Source organism: Podarcis gaigeae (assembly GCF_964106915.1).
Source record: "Podarcis gaigeae genome assembly, chromosome: 6".
NCBI classification, from domain to species: Eukaryota; Metazoa; Chordata; class Lepidosauria; order Squamata; family Lacertidae; genus Podarcis; species Podarcis gaigeae.
Window position 1 is genome coordinate 65,201,170 of NC_139682.1, and position 21,247 is coordinate 65,222,416.

At 39.1% G+C, this 21,247-nt stretch overlaps 1 protein-coding gene across 4 annotated transcripts in view; it reads right to left on the reverse strand.

Annotated features, from left to right (window-relative positions):
* SLC44A5 (solute carrier family 44 member 5) overlaps positions 1–21,247 on the reverse strand; it is a 160,751-nt gene that overhangs the window by 77,539 nt on the left and 61,965 nt on the right. The window contains exon 1 of one of the 4 annotated variants that reach the window (XR_014565323.1): positions 9,828–9,931. The exons of 2 other annotated variants lie outside the window; for them this stretch is intronic. Coding sequence is in view for 1 of the 2 variants with exons in the window: in XM_083743042.1 (XP_083599168.1) it covers positions 9,828–9,864 (37 nt within the window). In the remaining variant the exon portion in view is untranslated. Of the gene's footprint in view, positions 1–9,827; positions 9,942–21,247 lie in introns of those variants that run through there. One more of the 4 variants, XM_083743042.1, reaches the window with a different exon arrangement.

A 21,247-nucleotide genomic window follows, 5' to 3' on the forward strand; every position in this document is an offset into this window, starting at 1 on the left:
GTTTACCTTCCCGCCGGAGCAGTACCTATTTATCTACTTGCATTTTGACGTGCTTTCGAACTGCTAGGAGCAGGGACCAAGCAACGGGAGCTCACCCCTTCGCGGGGATTCGAACCACCAACCTTCTGATGGGCAAGTCCTAGGCTCTGTGGTTTAACCCTCAGTGCTACCCGCGTCCCACGAACCAAAGTTATAGAGCGATTAATGAAAAAGGAGCTCACAATATCAGGCTTATTTATTTATTTATTTATTTATTAGATTATGTGAAATCTAGCTTTCATGGATGAAGCAGCAAACATTCATATCTCCCAAAAGTATAAAAAAGATGTAGGTGGCCAAGTAATATTGGAGGTGTAAAGACAATAAATTTCTCTTTTTGTAAAATCCATTTATTCAAGGCACTCCTTACTTATGTAGTATTTACGTGGCCATTCACATTAAATGATCGCATGATTAACATCTTTCCACAATGTTTATAGTATTAAAAAACTGAACTCAGGTCCTGCTCACAGGCTATTTCCTGTAGGCACCCAACTAACCACTTTGAGAACAGAATGCTGCACTAAATGGGCCACTGGCCTGATCTAGCAGGCCTCTTCTTAGCTCTCTTATTTCTTGATGCCTTAACCATGAACCAGACATTTCTTCCTTTATGCTATTTGCTGCACACCGAATAGCATCATAAAATGTTCTTCATTGCTATAATATATTTCAAGGTATAAGAAATGGTTCCACATCTAAATTTCTCATTTTTAAAAATTGCTGTGCACTTTTGCCTATCTATGAAATGTTATACTGCCAAACTAATAATAATAATAATAATAATAATAATAATAATAATAATTGTACCCCACCCATCTGACCCATCTGAAGTTGCCCCAGCCACTCTGGGCAGCTTCTGACAGATATAAAAACATAACAAAACATTACATATTAAAAAGCTTCTCTATACAGGTAAACTGCATAAGGTGTGGTTGTTGTTGTTGTTGTTGTTTCCAAATTCTGTATCCAAATATCCAAATCACTGTCCTGGCTCCTACTGAATGAAGAACTCAAACTCAGATTACAGTTTCTACCAAAATATTTAATACTCATATCAGTGTGATACATAAGCAGGATAAAGTTGAAAGGCACAGCAGGTACAACGCATAGTTAGAGAACTGAAGACATTGATCCAACAAGTGACATGCCCCCTGTACTTTTGAGTGGAGGGGGGGTAATTTAGGGCAACCAACAAGGCTGTTCCCACTCCTCCAGGAAGGCTGGGCCTGACTTGTCTGTTCATGCCTGGCCTGCCTTTTCTGTGACCTAGTAGGTAGTGGAGGAGGTGTGGGAGACTCCTCTAGAGTAAACAGCATGAACAGGGCAGTCACCTGCTCTTAAGAGGCTGAACTGGAGTTGGGCTCCAGTGGTTCCAGAGGCAAGGATGGCCTAACAAGCAAGGTGTCCAAATTTGAGATGGACCCTAGTGACTCAGGAGATGGAGGTATTGCTATGCTGCATGACTGAGCCCATCTGACCCCATTGGAACCTCCCCAGGATTATTACATTAACACAAAGACATATTTTTTAAAAAACAACAACACACCATATAGTGAAAACTGGAAATGAAATAAATTAATTAAATTGGCTTTTGAGGTGTTAATCAACAAGGTCACATTTGAAATCCTGGGGTGCATTGCCTTTTCCCACTGCCTTTCAAGCCTCTCACCTTTTAATCACATTTTTATTGCAGTACTAACGACGAAGTCTTAAGGAATTCCATAGAGATTAAAGCTCCAGTCCACAACACACTTAAAATGGAGCAATGGTGCTGACTTCAATGCAAACATTTCCATAATAAATGTGCTTTGGGTTTCCCATCCTAATCAACAACGGTCCATAGATAAAAATTGCATCTCTCTTTCTCAAAGTTGTAGGATAGAACTGAAGAAACACTGTTCTTAGAGTTTTATGTAATTATATCAATATTGATAGAAAATCATATTTCGGGCAGTGAATTTGGTGTGTTGGTTTAAGCTATCTATGAAAAGAATCCATTCTAATTAAATTGATTCCCTCCCCTTCCCCCAAGCTGCATCTCTTTTGGGAAGTTGTCTCCTCCTAACCTTTGTCGACCACAATCCCTTTTGTATTCTTACCGTAGCAGGCTACTCTAAGGAATTGCATGTATTCAGATTCTATTCTGCAAACTCTAATGCATGCAAACAACTTGATATGTGTGAATAGCTGCACTGGGCTCAGTGGGGCCAGCTTACACTCATAAAGCAATAGATATAAAATGTTTCTGAGACAGCATTTGTTTGCATTTCAAGCTATAATTATAGGAAAAGATATGATGAACCAAGCTCATTCCTGGTGGAACTTCCCTCAAAGAGGCTTTAATCATAGGTGAATCCAGTATTCGACATTTTTGCTTTTTCTATGCAATGATGACAGCTGGAAAATTGAGTTTTTTGTCCTTGTATGGCAAGATTGCTCATTACAGGGATCAACACACCAAAAGATTTCTCACTTGATCCCTGCAAATCAATGTGGAGCATTGCTCTTCCTTATGAAGCTACACATTTTAATTGCACAACTAATAGAATATTTATGCTGAGTGGCCACATGGGTGTCAAACGTTAGACTTGTTTCTCTTATAAAACCAGCTGCTTTTGTACACTACACTATTCTGCTTCCATCAGAGGCAATTAAAGAGACGTGTGCCGGTTGGGAATAGACACTCTTTAAACAGGACAAGCAGTCAATCCTTCTTTTGGTACATCTCAATTAGATGCACTTCAGCTTTGCATCTTAAACCGAACTCCCATATGTTCCTGAGCAAAGGAGCTTTGATTGGTCTGTTATCAGACAGCAGAAGAGAATGAGTTGTGGACAGCAGCAGAAGATGGCTGGAATATGGGTTGGCGGTGAAAAGTTGAGAGCAAGTGCCAACTACACAAAAAGGCCTGGGAGGATCAGTTAGTACCAGTGTTAAGGCAGCAAGCAAGAAACAGGAGACAAAGGGCAAGAAAGAAAGCCATACTAGTACTGGACATAAAGTTTAAAGGTAAAGGTACCCCTGCCCGTACGGGCCAGTCTTGACAGACTCTAGGGTTGTGCACTCATCTCACTCTAAAGGCCAGGAGCCAGCGCTGTCCGCAGGCACTTCCGGGTCACGTGGCTAGCGTGACAAGCTGCATCTGGCAAGCCAGCGCAGCACACGGAATGCCGTTTACCTTCCCGCTAGTAAGCGGTCCCTATTTATCTACTTGCACCCGAGGGTGCTTTTGAACTGCTAGGTTGGCAGGCAATGGGACCGAGAGATGGGAGCGCACCCCACCGCGGGGATTCGAACCGCCAACCTTTCGATCGGCAAGTTGGCTTTAACCCACAGCGCCACCCGCGTCCCTGGACATAAAGTTTACCTGGCTGGAAATGAAAAGACAAAATTGTCCCTTGGGCAGGTAGTGCTTTGTGCCTGCAGGCAACTTATCCAGTATAGCACCAGGGGGCAGTCCCTGAGAACTGAACTCTGTATTCTCTTCATTATCTTCGAAATAAAGTGCTTGAGCAGCCACTTGGTCAGGTTTTTCCAACCAGAAAGCATGAGTGAATCTAGCTAACAGAGACAATAATCAGTGTCAGAAAATGTAGAACAATAAAAATGAGAAAGCAAAAGAGTAAGGGGCTGAAGGAGTAAGAGTTGTGGAATGAGGTTTTGGAGTAGTCTGATTATTCGGCAGATAAATGGACAGAGCGATTTCTCCTGCTCTGTTCTGACAACAAAAGTCTTTGCAATCCCCTTTCAGCTCATCTAGAACTATTTCCTAAGTCCAGAAAGGGCTTTCAATAGATCTTAAAAAGGGAACCAATTAAGCAGCATTTCTAAACACAGACAGTAGTGCAGAACTGCAAAAGATGGTGAAATTTAAAAGTCTTGCTACTTTAAAAGCACAAATATGTCAATTCTACCCCCTCCATATATTTGAGGAATTAACGTCAGAATTTCATTAAAAAGAGGCCCTTTTAATATGTTTTATTTAAAACAAAAGCACAATACCCTATGACTGTACAGCAGGCATATAAAGGTCTGAGCCCAAAAGGATAAAGAGATGAGCAAATGAATAAAGAAGTTTCTAATGGAACTCTGTAACATAATATAAATGATAGCATTTGCTATTGCCGAGGCTAATGAATATATATTCACATGCATAGCACTTTGGTACCCTTCTGGATGAACGATGCCATATAAAAAGCAATATATGGCTCTCAAGGGCTAGTGAACTGTCTTCTTGAACTACTACTGCTCAGCTGTGGCATATGGCCAATAGTGATATTAAACCATTAAGGTTTGCTGTTCCCTTGATATGGTGTGTGAATCACAGTGCAGTGCAATTTCCCACATACAGAAAGATAGGGGGGCACACTGATCTTGAAATTCAGCCAGATCCCTAACCCTTGAATCAGAGACCTATGACCTAGAAAATGTAGGAACTACATCACTGATAGCTTAAGCTTTCTGAGATCATATACACTTAAACATCACTGGGATATTACTGGATGCATCACTGTACCTTAAGCACTGGAGAGCTGGGTTTACTTCTTCTTGCTCAAAGGCTCAGTGTCCCTTATTCCCCCCAACTTGACAGATGGGAGGATGTGGTTGGCTCCTCTCACATTGTGCTAAGCAGGCAACCTTACCACTGGGGAATGGTCCCTATTCCATAAGCACATAAAATTACAAAACTGGGCCATTCCATGGAAGATAAACAATTTCATGGGTCTAAGTGATAAGCCATATTGAAATGTCCTCTAAAGAAGAAGTGAAAGCTACTTGTGGAAATAAATATAAATGCCAAAATTTCAGGACAATTGTGATTTGTTACTAGGCTGCCCTCTGCAAAACAAATGGCATCAAAGAACAGAGAAGCTCAAGCTTTTTCTAACTCAGGTGTTTTAGTTTTATTTTAGTTTTTCAGCTTTGGCTGGGAGAGTGTGACTTATCACAGCCCAGTTTAGTCCAGGGTTAAAACCACATGTTGAGGGTCAAGTTGCATATTAGACAGTGGTTTACAAAAGCACTACAATATATCTTAGGGCTTAGGATGAGACAGAAGCTTGCTACAACCCTGCTGTATTGTCTGCAGTTGTTACTCTCACACTGCAAGTTGGGAGTATTGTAAGAGAGATGCGGTGAGGGGTTTGTGGCTATCCTGCTATGTACATTGCTGCAAGTATTGCAGTTCATAGGCTGGGATGAGGCTTGTATGTATTGCAAGCCAAGAATCACTCATATAAAACTCAGACTGCAGCAAAGTCAGTCTACTTAAGACCTCTCCCAGGCAAACTCTAATCCTCAGTTGTATGCCTCCTGCTCTGCTGACTTGCTTTTACAATGCCGGGTTGATCAGCTGACCTGTTGACAGGTATTACTTTTAAATACCAGAGAACTCAAATCACCGAATAGCACATATAAAATAAGAAATGGGTTAGAAAGAACACTAGTTCTTCTCTTTGCAGGCACATTTAATTTGGGTTGTAATGTCTACCGCCCAATCACAGCTATACTAAAATATTATCTTTTCCAGTAAATTTCTATGGACAGCTAGCACTTCCACCATGTCTTTAAAAGTTCTATTAAAATCAGAAATGAACTAACTGGTTTACAGCACAGTCCAACACAATCCCAAAGAGTTCAATTGCACTTACTCACAAGCAGGGCTTTTTTCAGCTGGAACTCGCCAGAATTCAGTTCCAGCACCTCTCAGGCAGGAACCATTGCCATTATAAGAGAACAAGGGAGGCGTTCATGGTGAGTTTTGGCACCTCTTTTTCTAGAAAAACAGCACTGCTCATAAGCAAGCATATATGATTTCAGCCACAGTCCAGTAAGTAGCAAGCTGATTTGTGAAAACACAACAATTTCCTGCAACCACTTTAAAAAACATACAAGATCTAGTGTTTACTGTATCTGAACAATATTTTGCTTTCCACTACGAACATCTGGGCCACTTATTGTATACAGTGGTACCTCGGGTTAAGTACTTAATTCGTTTCGGAGGTCCGTTCTTAACCTGAAACTGTTCTTAACCTGAAGCAGCACTTTAGCTAATGGGGCCTCCTGCCGCCGCCGCACCACCGGAACATGATTTCTGTTCTCATCCTGAAGCAATGTTCTTAACCTGAAGCACTACTTCTGGGTTAGCGGAGTCTGTAACCTGACGTGTATGTAACTTGAAGCGTATGTAACCCGAGGTACTACTGCACAGGGGATCTGAACCTGCTTTCCTGATGACCAGTTAGTTCATATGAAGCTATCAAAAGTAATTTTTATTCTTAAGGTTTGGCTTGTACCACCAACCATGGGCAAAGTATAATTCTGAGCCAATTTGTAAAATAACTTTTGAATAATTATGGTTTCAAGTGTTCAACTTTCACAGAGACTATCTCAGTAATCCTTATAGCAACTTTGGAACAACACAATAGTTTACAGTATTATATTCCCATGTTGCAGATGTGAGACTAAGATGGGGAAAATACAGCTTGCCTAAAGCTCCCTTGTGACTTGAAGGAGATATTTGAACAGCAGGCTTCCAAAGTAAAAATGTTTATATACACAAACAATCTCGACTTGTCTTTGAACCCATGCCTAAAATCCTTTTTGTGAATAGGCTGGTCTTGGTTATACCTCATAGCAATTTCCACCATCATGGAGAATTTTTCCTAGCTGCCACATTCCCAAGAATTGATGCTGCCCATATACATAATTAGCTGGTTCACATGAGCCATTTTTTCATGTGAGTGCCTACCCAGAGACAGTCAGGAAAATTCACATGTAAAAATAAACTGTTGTATAAACTAGAATGCAACCTTTAAACAGTTATTTTTATTATTAATAACATATTACTAGCACAGAGAGCACATTTTTTTCTTTTGCAAATGGGCACATAAACAGGCTATTTAAAGCATAGCACACACAGTAAACCAGTGTTACTTCTATGTGGACTGTGTTGGCAGTAACATAGGAAACCTCCAAGGCAAGGGGAGGAAATGTGAAGTGGATTAATAGGTACTTTGTTCAGACTTCTTGTTTACTTCACTGCATTGGGGGCAGCTATGTTAAATAATAGAATTTCTTAACTTCAATCCGTGCACCAAAGATTGACAGAGGAAAAATATTTAGGATGAGTCAATTTATCAGGAATTCACTGTGCATTTCTGCAGCTGGTGATAGCATCTTTCCAGCAACTTCTTATCTTCCACAGGTTACTGATGACAGTTAAATTAAAGTAGCTTATCACTTCTGCTTCTCACTATTTTATGGAAAGATGTGAGATAAAAACCCAAGAAAATGTCACAGGTTTTGCTAAAGTAATCTAGGAAAACTAGGTATGGTAGCACATATTTCCTATCTATCAGCTAGGTGTGTTAATGTCTAACATTCTTTACCACATTATACCTGCATTACCTTCTGGCTTGTGTTAGAAAATACTGACAGCTGACTATGGCCCAGTTCACATGTCGACACACTCATCAAGATATTAAAGCTTGGTGTATATAATATGGCTATGCTACTTGCACCATTAACAGGTTTATGAACCTCATTCTTTCAGCATTCTTTACAACACACCACTGATTCTTTCCTTCAGAGGATACATGGACATTCAGTGAAGCTACTCTTAAATCCCATTTGCTAGGGGGGAGAAAACATGATTTGTGCCCACTGCTGACAGTTTACGTCAAAGGAATTTAGGATGCAACCCTATACACAGTTTCCTAGAGTAAGTTATATGGAACTCAGTGAGGCTTATTCTGAGCACACTTCATAGGACTGTGCTGCCAGAGAACATTTTCTCTCTTTTTGGGGGTGGAGAGGGATGGATTTTACCAATTAAAAAAAGTGAAATTTTGTCCTGCTTCATATCAGGAAACCTTCACAACACACAAGCCCTGCTCTGTAAACTGAGGGAGCTCCCTTGTTTCTGTTTGCATTGTAGCAAATATGTTCTCTTCCATGCCAATAACCAACAAAAACATATTTTTGCCACACAAGAACGCTGGCAGCTAATAGCTTTGGAACAGATGTATGTGATAAAAACTGCTGGCTGGTACAGAACACAAATTACCCTGTCACACAGAAATCCTTCAGACCAAAACCAAGCTTATAAGGGAAATATAAAGGTACCCAATGTGCTATGCAGTTGCCTATACTCCATTAAGTTGCAGAACTTCCTTCAGGTACGCTCATTTAGAACTTGAAAGTTACTGTACCTAGAATCATAAAACTAAAGAGCTGGCAAGGACCCCAAGGATCACTTTGTGCAACCCCCTGAGAGCATGAGAACAACTTCTTTCCTACACACAATTGGAGGGAAATGGGAAAAGGATCTGCATAGCTATGTGGTGATGTGGCAGAGACCTGTCTTATAATACTCTTCATTAACCCATCAGCATTTATCCAACAGGAGCAAATGTTTATATATTTGCATGGTTACATCCAGGTGTATCCATATATCAAACACAGGTATGAAATATTTATGTAGAACTGGCAAATTTTTGCATTTCAGACATAGTTTCTTGTCTCTTTAGGACCGTAATAAGCCAAGGTTTCAAAAAGACTAGAGGATCCTCATACATAATTTCCTCCATATGCTTTTATTTTGCCCTACATTATGCTGTAGCAGCATCAACAGCAGCAATTTCCTGAATGCTCAGGATAGCTACATGAAACAGAATGGTTGATAATGTAGCCAGTGGGGCCAAGTGCACACCAGGTTTCTTTTTCCTAGAAGTTATTCTACTTTTTATAATGACTCCATTCCTCTTAGCAAAACAGAATTCATAATAACTTCCTTCAGCCTTAGTATGCATGACAAACCTCTATTGGTTTCCTGTCATATTGAAATGGAAAAACTATGCATTTGGGGATCAGATGTGACTGTTAGAATACCACTCCAGTAAAAACCAATACCTGTTGATTTACTAACGAACAAGGGCATAGTAGATTAAATGCTCCATACTCTGATCTCATAGTAGTAAGGGGTGTGGTTTTTATTACTCACAAAGCAAACAAATTTCACAGGTTGAAGACAACAGTGTTCGCTGAAGAAAGTAAAACACTGAATTATTACAAACACCTTCAAAAACCCTTCCAGAATACCTGCTCATATTGGGGAGGGATGGGTCTGGTTTAAGATTGCTACCAATGCAAGACAGAACTTGAAAGTTTACTAAAGGAAGGGTGATATACAAAAAGTCAAAAAATAACAATAATTTGTTAAAACTAACAACTGTAAATATCAGTGCTAGCAGAAATTTCCAGAAAGAAACACATTGTAGTATTATAGGAAGGTTTTGCTTGGAGAAAATTTTAATTTTGAAATTTGCTCTAAATCTAAAGATTTGTATAATGTATCTTGCTGATCTGATGCATATATAAAAGGCACAGAATGCAATCCAAACCAAGTCTTTTCATTGAAAGCTATGGAATAAGCTTGCAGTTAAATAATTGTCCCATTTTTCACAACTAACTTTCACAAAATATTGAGGGTTTTTTTAAAAGTTTAAGAGCAGAACTTGTACAACAGATGTAAACACAGCAGGTTGCTTCAAAAAGGGTTGAACCCATTTTTAACTTGTATGAAAGTTAAAAGATTGGTTCAAAAACATACATTATGTAAGTAAAACAAAATACATCTTCAAATTACTGCAACACTGTTTCATCTAGCAATCACTTTTCACATACCCCAAAGACACAGAGATGAAAGAGAACCCTGAATATCAGTCTCTGGTACAAAACATTTTTCACGTTATCCATTTAGAGCAAAGACATGTAAGATTACCATTTTCTCCATAGTAGAATTCTTCCTTTTTAGTCATATTGCTGCTTCCAACTCTAGCAATGTACAACTACAAGGACTTTTCAGGAAGAACAGTTTGTACAGTGAGCTTATGTCCACAAAATACCATGTAACCAGGTTTAAAAATAAAACTAATTGAATGGCACAACCTCATCCAATAAGGATCGGCTCACCATGGGGGTGGGACTTACGACCAAAAGAAAACTGATATCACCCAGTGCCAACATACGGCTGCTGCTATAAATGTCACTCCCATAGAGAACCACCTCTTTTCCAAAGTACACAAATACACACACAGAACCCTATTCAAATCATCATAGGTTGGGAAGCAACATTGCCTGGTAGAGTTCCGAACTGTTGCAAATCCTTTTGTAACTCACCAACTGTTTTCTTTGTCTTTGCTTTTTGTGTGTGTCTCTCCCCACCCCTTCAAAATTTGTATATTCTTTGCATGTGTAGACAGATTGCATTGCATTCATGGCAGTGGTATAAATATATCCCACACAGTCTGCTTTGTGTATTATTCAATTATTTATTTAAATATGCTAACAGCTGCAATCTCATGTTGCCTTTACGTTAGTTGCTTAGAGGCTTCTAGTTTTCTGTGTAAACTTGAGCATTTTTAGAGTTTCATTAATTTCAGGGAAGTTTTGAAGCAGTTTTATTCACTTAAATACCACTAGTATATCATGTTAAAGTACTGTAGTAACATTGTGCAAACGAAAACAGTGTTGCAAGCAGCATAGCCAGTGTAAAGGGTTTTGAGGGTACGATAACACCCACATTCAGGATGTAAACTTTAGACAATTGTTTAAAAATTTTTCATATATTTAACTTTCTGTATCATTTTGTCTGTATCATTTGGTGCCCAACATTTCTGGCAAGTGTGTTTATAAATCAAGTTCGGCAATGACACTAAAGTAAGCAATGCAGTCCACAAGGTTGACATCGTGCAAGTTAATTGCATGCAAGATGCAATTGTATTTTATATCCTTTTTTAACAGTGATTTTTGAGTATTGTAGCATTGCTATTTTAAAGCAGTTTGAAAAGTCACGATTAAATGTTGCAGAAATGTCAAAATGTGAAATGCTCTTGTTCACTGTTCCAGTCAGTGAGCGATGTTCTCCACCAGGACACTCCATTATATTCTCATCTCACCAAGCTTCCCATTCACCTCCCAAGAGTTAGCTTGTACTGTATTCAGTAGCCGCTGAGAATGCTCAGAAATCATTGTAGTGTTCTTGGGGATTCCCCCTTAGGAATCTTTCTAAAGTTTTTTTTTGTACTCCTGTAAACTTTGGAGTTCCTGCATGCCTGCTGACAACTCCCTCTTTTGCATTAATATTATTATTTGGCTATATGGGCAACAGCACTCACACCTGAGCCTCAGAAGTAAAGGCAATGATGAACTGATTTTACCAAGCAGAATGTAGTTGACTGAACTCTTAAAAATTTTATTTTATCATTCTGTTTTATTGAATAGTTATAATAATACTTTTGGATGTGTTGTTATGGCTAATACAATACATTGGAACCGATGATGAATGAATGGATGTTTAGAAATGGGGTCTGAATGTCTATTTTTATACTACTACTCTGTTTCCTAACTGCATACTTCAAATGCTTTGGTTCAAAGCTTTTCAATGCTTTGTGGTTTTTTTACTGCAACTCTTGCAGGCCTCTATGCTTAGGAATGTGACCTTTCATTAAGAGATTTAAATACATTTCTGCATATATTCAACCATTCCTTTTCCATTATACTTTTCCATTATACTTTTTCACCATTGCTTTCAATAATTATTCATGTATACACACGAACACTAAACTGGAACGCCTGAAAGCTAGAAAAATGCCTTTTCTCATAATTTTCTTTGCATAATAGCTTTTGGCTGCACTGACTTTGAACTACCTGTGCCATACACTGAGATGGCTGGTGGCTGTATGCACTGGCTTTTTACATGCTGGTGCGAGAACCTTTTCCAGTGTGCGGTTATCAGTGTAGGGAGTTATCTGCAGCATGTGTGATAATGTCTGCTGCTTGCTTGGCTAGAGAAATATAGGTGGGAGAGGGAGAGCAGAAACCTCTGGCTTGTGTTTGGCTGGAATGTAGCCTAATAAGAGTCATATTATTATTGGGGAGCCAGTGTGGTATAGTGGTTAAGAGCAGTGGACTCGTAATCTGGTGAACTGGGTTCCCTTCCCCCGTCCTCCACATGAAGCTGCTGGGTGACCTTGGGCCAGTCACACTTCTTTGAAGTCTCTCAGCCTCACTCACCTCACAGAGTGTTTGTTGCGGGGGAGGAAGGGAAAGGAGAATGTTAGCCGCTGTGAGACTCCTTAAGGGGAGAGAAAGGCAGGATATCAATCCAAACTCCTCCTCCTCATCATCATCATCCTCTTCTTCTTCTACATATCAGCTGCCCTGTCCTACACTGAGATATGGGTTCTTAGGCTGAAAAAAAGGCTTTCTATCCCTATGATATGGATTTGTGTCAGGGGTACCTAAAGTTGTCAGATTCAATATGGGGCATGTCTTATTAGCTCTGCATTGTCGTCAAAGGAAAATGGTTTAGCTGGAGTAGTTATTTCAACATAGTCATTAACTGTAATAAAACCCTCCCCCATATTGGGTCTGGCAAGGCCTAGGTATGCACATTATTATTATTATTATTATTATTATTATTATTATTACTATAAAAAAGAAATCTGAATTTTTATCCCATTCTTTCCAGCAGGCTCAGAACTAGTTTTCAACAAACAAAGAAACATATGCATAAATTCAGAAGCCAAAAAACTCTCTTTGAAATATGTGGATTAAGACATATAAAACATATACAAGGGAAGCTGAGGCTCATACTCTGTTTTACTCTTGAACAAAAAGCATGTACTGCAAACAAAAGACTGACAAATACTATGACATAATTTAAAATACACTGCAGCTACTTGAAGCTTTTCAGAATTTCTGACCTTGTCTTTCATATTCATTCTTTGTTATCTTCTTTTAAATATGTACTGCACTTGACTAACATTCTGGCATGCAGCGCCCTGGGAGCTGCATTGTTTTGACATCTGCCAAATACCAGATAACCAGAAGACCACTTAGTGAACTTGGCTGCAACACACTTGGAATGGTAGACCTGAAGAATACTGTAGAATAATATACAACCGAACTAAATGATGCTAACGGGCTAAGACTGACCTGATTGCCTAAGTCTAGGGCAAATAATGATGAAAAATATCTCATACTGTCACTCCCCGGATGATCTGAATTGAACTAGATGCAGTCTCCATGTACTATAAAACCCTAACACTGGGGAAGTTGTAAACAAACAGTGCATTATTGGGACTTTTATTATTGAAATATTGAGCTATGTAACAGATCTTCTCTGCCTACATGCCTAATGAATGCTGCCATTTTGCCATTTTTAAAAGGATAATATTCTGTTACCGTACCTATTATATCACCATCACCACATTTTACAGTGTTAAGCACTATGTGTGAGACTCCCATTATAAAAGGAAACCTCTGCTTTATACAAACCACAATGTCTTGTTTCTATGCCACTTTAGTAAGCTTTTAGAGAACAAAATGAATGAAGCAGGGATGCCAACTCACAGCCGTTCCAATATGCACAAAACTCTAATAGCCTTCCCATTCTCAAAATCTGCCCTGACAAATCCTGGTTTTCAATGACATGCCACACATAACATTTTGCCTGCTGTCAAATAATAACCAACATTAAAAGGGTGTCATAATAAGATATACATCATGCATTTCAAAGCACAGATAAGCACTGACTTGAAATGTTACCAGCTACCTATTAACCAAACAAACCACAATTAATTCTGTTTATTTCCTACAATTTGTCAGATGTTGCTTCTTTCATCAGTTGTCAGTTCAGCGTGTGGTCTAGCAAAGGCAGGCAATGAGGATTGTGCGCAAACACACAATATATATATTTTTATGTACCTTTCACCCATAAGAGGTTTCAAAAGCATGCTCAAATTGATTTCAACTGGTTGTTTTTAGGGATATTTTACCAACCTTGCTTTCACGTTTTTACTTTTTTATTATTGCTGCTTTATTGTTGTACTTTATTATATTTAATTTATATTATTATTGTTAGCTGCCTTAAGCAACTTTTGACGTAAGGGCGAAAATCTTCTAATTCCTTGGCTGCAGTTTTTGGATGCTGGCAATCTACTGTGGCATCTAGTGAGAATGAACATTTTATACCTCTTCAGTTACTAAAGAAGAAAAGGGAAATTTCTGCTTCAGATTTTCAGATTTTGTTGTATAAAACTGAGGTGTACCCAGGGGTTGGCTAGGTTTGTCCCTACCAGGGGTACAGGGCCAGAGAAGTGCCTCTCTACTCTGGCTCAAAGTGGTTAAGAGCCTGTCTGTCCATCCGCACGCTCCCTGGACTACTTTCATATAAGAAAGAAGTCATTTCTAATTATTTTTATTTTTTACAATTTAACTAATATTTAAAATGTCCTGTTGCTTAAAATGAACACACATACAGGATATACAGCACAGTATGTGTACAAGCTGAGAAAGCTTTATTATAAGATCTGCCTAAAGACATGGTCCCTATACACAACCTTGGATTCACTGCATAACTCGGTTGGTTTAGAGCACGGTGCAGATAACACCAAGGTTGCAGGTTCGATCCCCATATGGGACAGCTGCAAATTCCTGCAGTGCAGGGGGTTGGACTAGATGACCCTCAGGGTCCTTTCCAACTCTACAATTCTATGATTCTGTATGTTTAAAGAAGTATTTAGTATTTTTTTAAAATCGGTGCGCTGTTGCGTTTATACTTTTGCTTTCATAAGATCGATTTGAATTCTGTATTTGTAGAATACAACACTATTTAACTACTTCTTTAAAAGTTCATTAAAAAGAGCAGCAAGATTTGTTATAGAAAGAAAAGTGCAGTGCCTAATTAGGCACTTCAGTACTTGCTTTATAATCCCACATGCCCTGCGGTTGCTTTGCATTCTGAATCTTTAAACAGGTCCTTTTAAAACTGTGATCTAATATAAAATAATTAACATCTTTGCTTGTTGGGAGATACATTATTAATGCATATATAACACATATAAGCTGTTACAAACACACACACACACACACACACACACACACACACACTGGTGCTATAACTGAAAGATGGCTGGTGAATTTAGCAGGAGAGCAAGAAATAGATGAGCGCTTGAAAACCGGAGGGGGGGATGAACCAAGAAGAAAGTCTGGCTGGAATGAGATGTTTGCGTGGCACTAAAAAGGGAACAGAGAACAGAGGCACTGGTGGAGAAAAAGAAATAGAAGCATACTTGGATCACGGGGCACATTGGCTATATTGGGTCATTAGACCTTTTGACTGGAATGATCCAGAAGTTAATCTGTTTAGCTAATAAAGCTGCAGGTTCCTTTGGACTGAGGCAATGACATGCTTCCACAAGACTCTACAGCAGGGATTGCTGACCGGTGTGTGCAGGTGCCCTCAAAGGCCTTCTTTGGTGTACCCCAGATAAATCATAACCCCTAGGTTCCCAGTTCTCATTTAAAAAGACAAAGTTTCTAGCATTTTTAGAACCAGAGATATGAGGCAAAACATACAGATACCATTCTTCTCAATGTTTTGTGCAGAACTAGCCCATACATGGAGATGGAGAGGTGTTTTTGTGGTGTATGTTTGCAAGCAGGGGTTGAAAAGGAAATATGTATGTATGAGAAAGGAAGAGACGTACTTGGGCTGAGCGATATATTTATCTGTGGCCTGTATATGTAAAATGAACGTGTGCATTTGGGCAAGAGAGCAACCAGCAATGACTGTACTTGGCCCCCTTATGCCACACCCCCACAGAATAAAATAATAATAATAATAATAATAATAATAATAATAATAATAAAACAACACCGGTGCCCACGGCACTTTCTCAAAATTAAATGTGTCTTGCTGGACCAAACGTTTGGCTGCCCTAGCTTTGTTCTACAGAATGTCCAGGATGGGTGAATGGCAGTTCCTGTGAAGAGACAAATGAAAGTGTACATATTCTTGGAATGAGTGCAGACATATTTAAATATTCTCTGACTTAAATTAGATTGACATCAGCTGTTTCGCAAGACAGAATTTTTTGTTATCCATTGTTTGCCTTTGTACAATTACCAGTACAGTGCAAAGAAATGTAAAGATGTTTCAGTGTCAAGCTAATTCCGCCTAACAGTGAAAACAAGCACTTCCTTCCCCATTTTTTCCAGCAGGTAATTTACATAATGCAGTATATTGAGGTTAAGTTTTCACATCAACACCAGCCTCTTTCCAATTCCTGCAATTCAAGGACCACATGGTGTTGCCCAACACCGCCCCCCCCCCCGCCAGCACCGAGGCATCATTATAATGGGAACAACCTGCTCCTTCAGTTGCATAATGGCAATCAAGTTTGAATAAATCTCACTTAGCAATTAAAACAATCAGAGAGCAATGCTGTCTCATCTACTCACTTAAAAGGGGAAAAGCAATATTCGACTACAATAGTACGAGCAGAAATATACTGTATATGTCAATAAAATATGCCGATACAGAAATAAATCAGAATTAGTTGTGTTTCCTCTAAGTCTATGCTTCCTTAACCTATCCATTTCTCAAACAGAAGTCCATTAATCTATTTGGCAAAACACTTCTGAAAATGAGTGATATTTCAAAACCAGTTTATGATATTGCCTTGGGAAAGGGGATAGCTGTTCCAAGTTAGGGTGTTGGGGGAGGGGGCAAAACAGCAAGTAGTTCTATGGATCTTCTGAGTCACATGGCCATTCTCTTTTCTCCCAACGCACATTAAGTGGCTCACAAGCTATTATTCATGTGACAGTGATTGCAATTCACCTATTTGTCTTCTGGGTTTTTAACGCTTGCTAGTTTGAATTGTGATGAGATTTTAATAACCGGAAATCACTTTGGGGTTCTTTTTAAGATTGGAAAGATGATATATTTTATGAATAAATTAAAAATATGGCACAATTATTTGTGTTCATGCTACAGTGTGATTAAAAGGAGAAAGTGCCCCTTTTATTTTACTCTCCATATAGAATATATTTCTATATATATATATATATATATAAGCCTGCTTCTACATACAGATCTTCAGGGTGCTTTTATTGTAGGGGGGAAAAAGGTGTCATGAAGTTGTTACAGGAAGTGTTACATTTTTAACCAGTGCTTTTCTTCTACAAAAAAAGTGTCAGTACTGCATACCCTTGAGGTACGTGGGTGGCACTGTGCTCTAAACCACTGAGCCTCTTGGGCTTGCTGATTAGAAGATCAGCAGTTTGAATCAGTGCAAGGGGGTGAGATCCCATTGCTCCGTCCCAGCTCCTGCCAACCTAGCAGTTTGAAAGCATACCAGTACAAGTAGATAAATAGATACTGCTGCGGCAGGAAGGTAAACGTGATTTCCGTGTGCTCTGGCACTCATCACTGCCCTCCGTGCACCAGAAGTGGTTTAGTCATGCTGGCCACATGACCCGGAAAGCTGTCTGTGGCCAAATGCCAGCTCCCTCAGCCTGAAAAGTGAGATGGGCACTGCACTAGGAACTGAACTTAACTGTCTAGGAGTCCTTTACCTTTTACTTTAGGCTTTCTCGTATTAGGCCTTGGCATCACTACACAGATGAAGCTATCAGAGAAATACTTCATAGTCCTATAATTTGATCCAGTATCAATATTTTAATATCTTCCTAGTTTATCATGAATATCTTATTTACCTCTGCATATTTTCTTAACCAAGTCTGAAATCCTATACCCTTTTACCTGGGAGGAAGGCCCACAATGGGACTTGAGTAAACACATTCAGGACTGCACAATGTTACACACTAATTTTTTTTCAGACCAGTGTAAGTTGAAAAGCACTAGCACTTTTGGGTGAATGTGGATGAACTTCTGAATATGTATGTTTATTTGAGTGAATATATACTTATCTGAGTAGTCAAACCATATTCACTTTATGCACATTAATTTTAGAAAATACAGGTATTTGGATATAAAAAACTGGTGTTGAGCTAGTTGGGCACTGTAATTGTTTGACATTTTGATTGCTAGATGTCCTTTCTATATTCTATTAGACTTTTATAATGACTTGGGGGTGAAGAAGGAGGTTCTGTCTTTCTACTTTGGTCCTACTTCTTGAGCTATTATGTCACAGATGCTGTGTAAAATTAGCCTTGCGAAATGACAAGAGATATAAATGACGTATAAACGTCTGATGTAGAATGATTATAATTATCATTTGTACCTTCATACGCAGTAATGCAAGTCAGTCATGTTTAATTTTCCAGAATGATTACATTTCCACTTCACAAGAGAGGAAGTTAAATGACCTGCATGGTCCTCACATTTTATCCCCTGCACCCAGCCACTATTTGTTATGATTGGTCTCAAGAAAGAAAAGAAAAAGCTCCAGAAGTCTATCCATGTTAGAGTTTGGGAGCAGAAGAAAATTTCAAATATGCAGATAAATTATTCTCTCATGAAATCCAGTCTCTAATGTCAACACTGAATTGTTGAATCTTACACTACCAGTGTCCAACAAGGAATGTACCCACAAGTCCTCTCCACCTCTTCTGCTATTTGTTTACTTTCAGTAGGTCCTCTTCTGTTTTTCCTTGGCTAATAAAGGCAGTGTTTGGATTTTATTCATTCATACAACTTCTACATACTAGCCCACTGTAGCATGAGGTTGTTCATAATCAACATTAAAAGACACATAATTTCTTTAGGGATAACTGACTAAAACATTCTTAAAGATTTATTACATGAATTTAGAAAACAAATGCATGAAATAAAGGATCTGAGTGTTCCAGTAATACTAAGATTCTTAACTATTGGCCACTTTTTGGTAACAGTCCTACTGTATGAAGGTCATACACATAGGAAGCTGCCTTATATCAAATCATACCATTGGGCCATCAAGTTCAGTGTTGTTTACATGACAATAACTGTCTGAGGTTTGGGATCAGGGGACTTTCCCAGCCACAGTGGGAGATGCCAAGGATTAAACCTGGGATCTTCTGCATGTTAAACAGATGTTCTGCCACTGAGCTATGGCCCAATGTTTGCCAAACTTGGGTCTCCAGGTGCTTTTGGACTACAATTCCCATCATCTCTGACCACTGGTCTTGCTAGGTAGGGATAATGGGGGTCATACACCAAAAACAGCTAGAGGCCCAAGTTTGGGAAACACTGCTATGGCTGTTCCCCACTTGCCATGCATAGTGTGAAGCTGTTCACAGTTTGCTTTTTCCTTACTTACAGCCATGGAAGTAGAGAGAACTGCAACCCACGGGAGAGAGAGGTTTGTCACTATTCCGAAAAGTTAAACAGCTTTGTATAACTAACACAATGAAAGGAATGCATAAGTAACATAATTAAAATATTCATAGTTATATCTTTTTCTTTTCTTTTCATTTTTTACTTCCTTGATGAGATAAAATATTTATAGCTGCACTGTGGCTACAGTATTTCCAAACCCTCAGGCTACAAAGGATGTACCAAATGAAACTGCATGGAGCTCCATACATTATATTAAGTTATTGTCCTAGTTGTAAATATAATATGTTAAATCATTCTCCATTTTTCTGTCCGTTCAATCTCCTTTACAAAAGAAGTGTGTGAGAGTGGGAGGAGAAAGAAAGTGAGGAAATATTCTCATTCTCTGCATATGTCTTTTCTTATGGGGGTTAATATAACAAGTATGAAAAGAGTTTCAGTGTGGAGAACAGAATTACCAATGGAGAACAGAATTACCAAAAGGAGTTTCTTCAATCTGTTACAAGTTTAGATTCAATATTATTCTAACTACATGGTAGTGAAGGACAGTGGTATTCACTGTGAAATCAATGAATAGAGGAAATGTTTGCAGATCGGCACATAAAATTAAAGATGCTACCAGTATAAAAATTCCTTATGCTTTAAGTTATAAAAGCCAGATACAAGTTCTTATACACATGCCAACAAATATTTTCTTCCAGCAGAGACTTTAGTTGTCTCCTTTGTGCCATCCATTCGTCTTCTACGACCATTACTCTTCCTTCTAGTTAGCTCCCTCAGTTCCTCTTCAGTAACACACCAATGATAATGCTATGGAAGGGGGATAATATAATGTAGGGCAGGTGTGCCAACTTAAATGAAATATTGGGGGGAGGGGCACGTTAGCCCCGCCCCACATAATTGATCACATGATGAGGCACATGAGCACCATTTGTTGTTTTCTTCATTCTCTATTTTAGATTTTATAGGGCATGGGGCTGTCTATTCCTGCCTATGTAACTCTGTAATGAGCCGTGCACACTCATGGTACTCAACAAATATCAAAATACAGCAAGGAAAATGGCAATACGAAGTTCTTTGTAAAGAAAGGGTGGGAAACCTGTGGACTACAGTTCCCATCGTCCCTGACCACTGGCCGCATGTCTGGCGCTGGTGGGAGTTTGAGTTTTAATAGCTCCAAACAATCCCCACCCTTGGGTTGATCAAAATTACCTGGTATCCACTATCTGACAGACACAGCTTTGTGAAGAAAGGATTCAGAATTGAAACCTGCCGATAGGAAATGTGTCTCTCATGATGTCAGGGAATGGAATGAACAGGCAGATCTCTCCCCCACTCCCGCCTTCTCCTGGAGCTGAAGGGAGGAGAGAGACAGTATTGAAGTGCAGCCAAGCTATGTAGCCAAGGTATGCTAAGTTAGGAGAAGTAAGGGAGGGGAGAGAGCAGTCAGCGAACGCTTCAATAGACAGCATAGGAGATCCTACGTCCCCAAGGATGCGGCAAGAACAACATACACAGCAATGTTTGTCAATGGGAGGCTTCCATAGAGGCGGGTGCTGTTGGGGAAGGGGGAAGGAGGAGAAGGAGCCAGAATAAGCAACTCCATCATGGAGGAAAGACTGGAATTCTTTGTTACTGCAGTAACTTAATAAATCATAAGTAAAACTTTCTTGTTTCCTCCTGGCTCTTTGAAACCTTTGGGAGGGGAGATATTCCTCAGGCCTGACACATGAGACTAAATGTTAAAAAATAGAAAATGTTCATCTAAAAAAAAATCCTCTAAATAATATTGAATTTTTTTAAAAGTACTATTAACAACAGAACCAGACACATCCAAAAGGGCAAGGCATAGTTCCCCTCAATTACATTCATTTATTGTATTTTTCAATATTGATTTTCACATTTTAACTGCATGCTTCATCATTTTAAAATCCTAATAAAAAAGTCACAGAATGTAAACATTTTATAGCCCATTTTCAGTTTTATGCACCATGCTGCATTCATGCACTTGAAAACAATGATAAGGCAATAAAATGATAGGACATGCATGTGAAAGTCTGCTGCCTGGTACA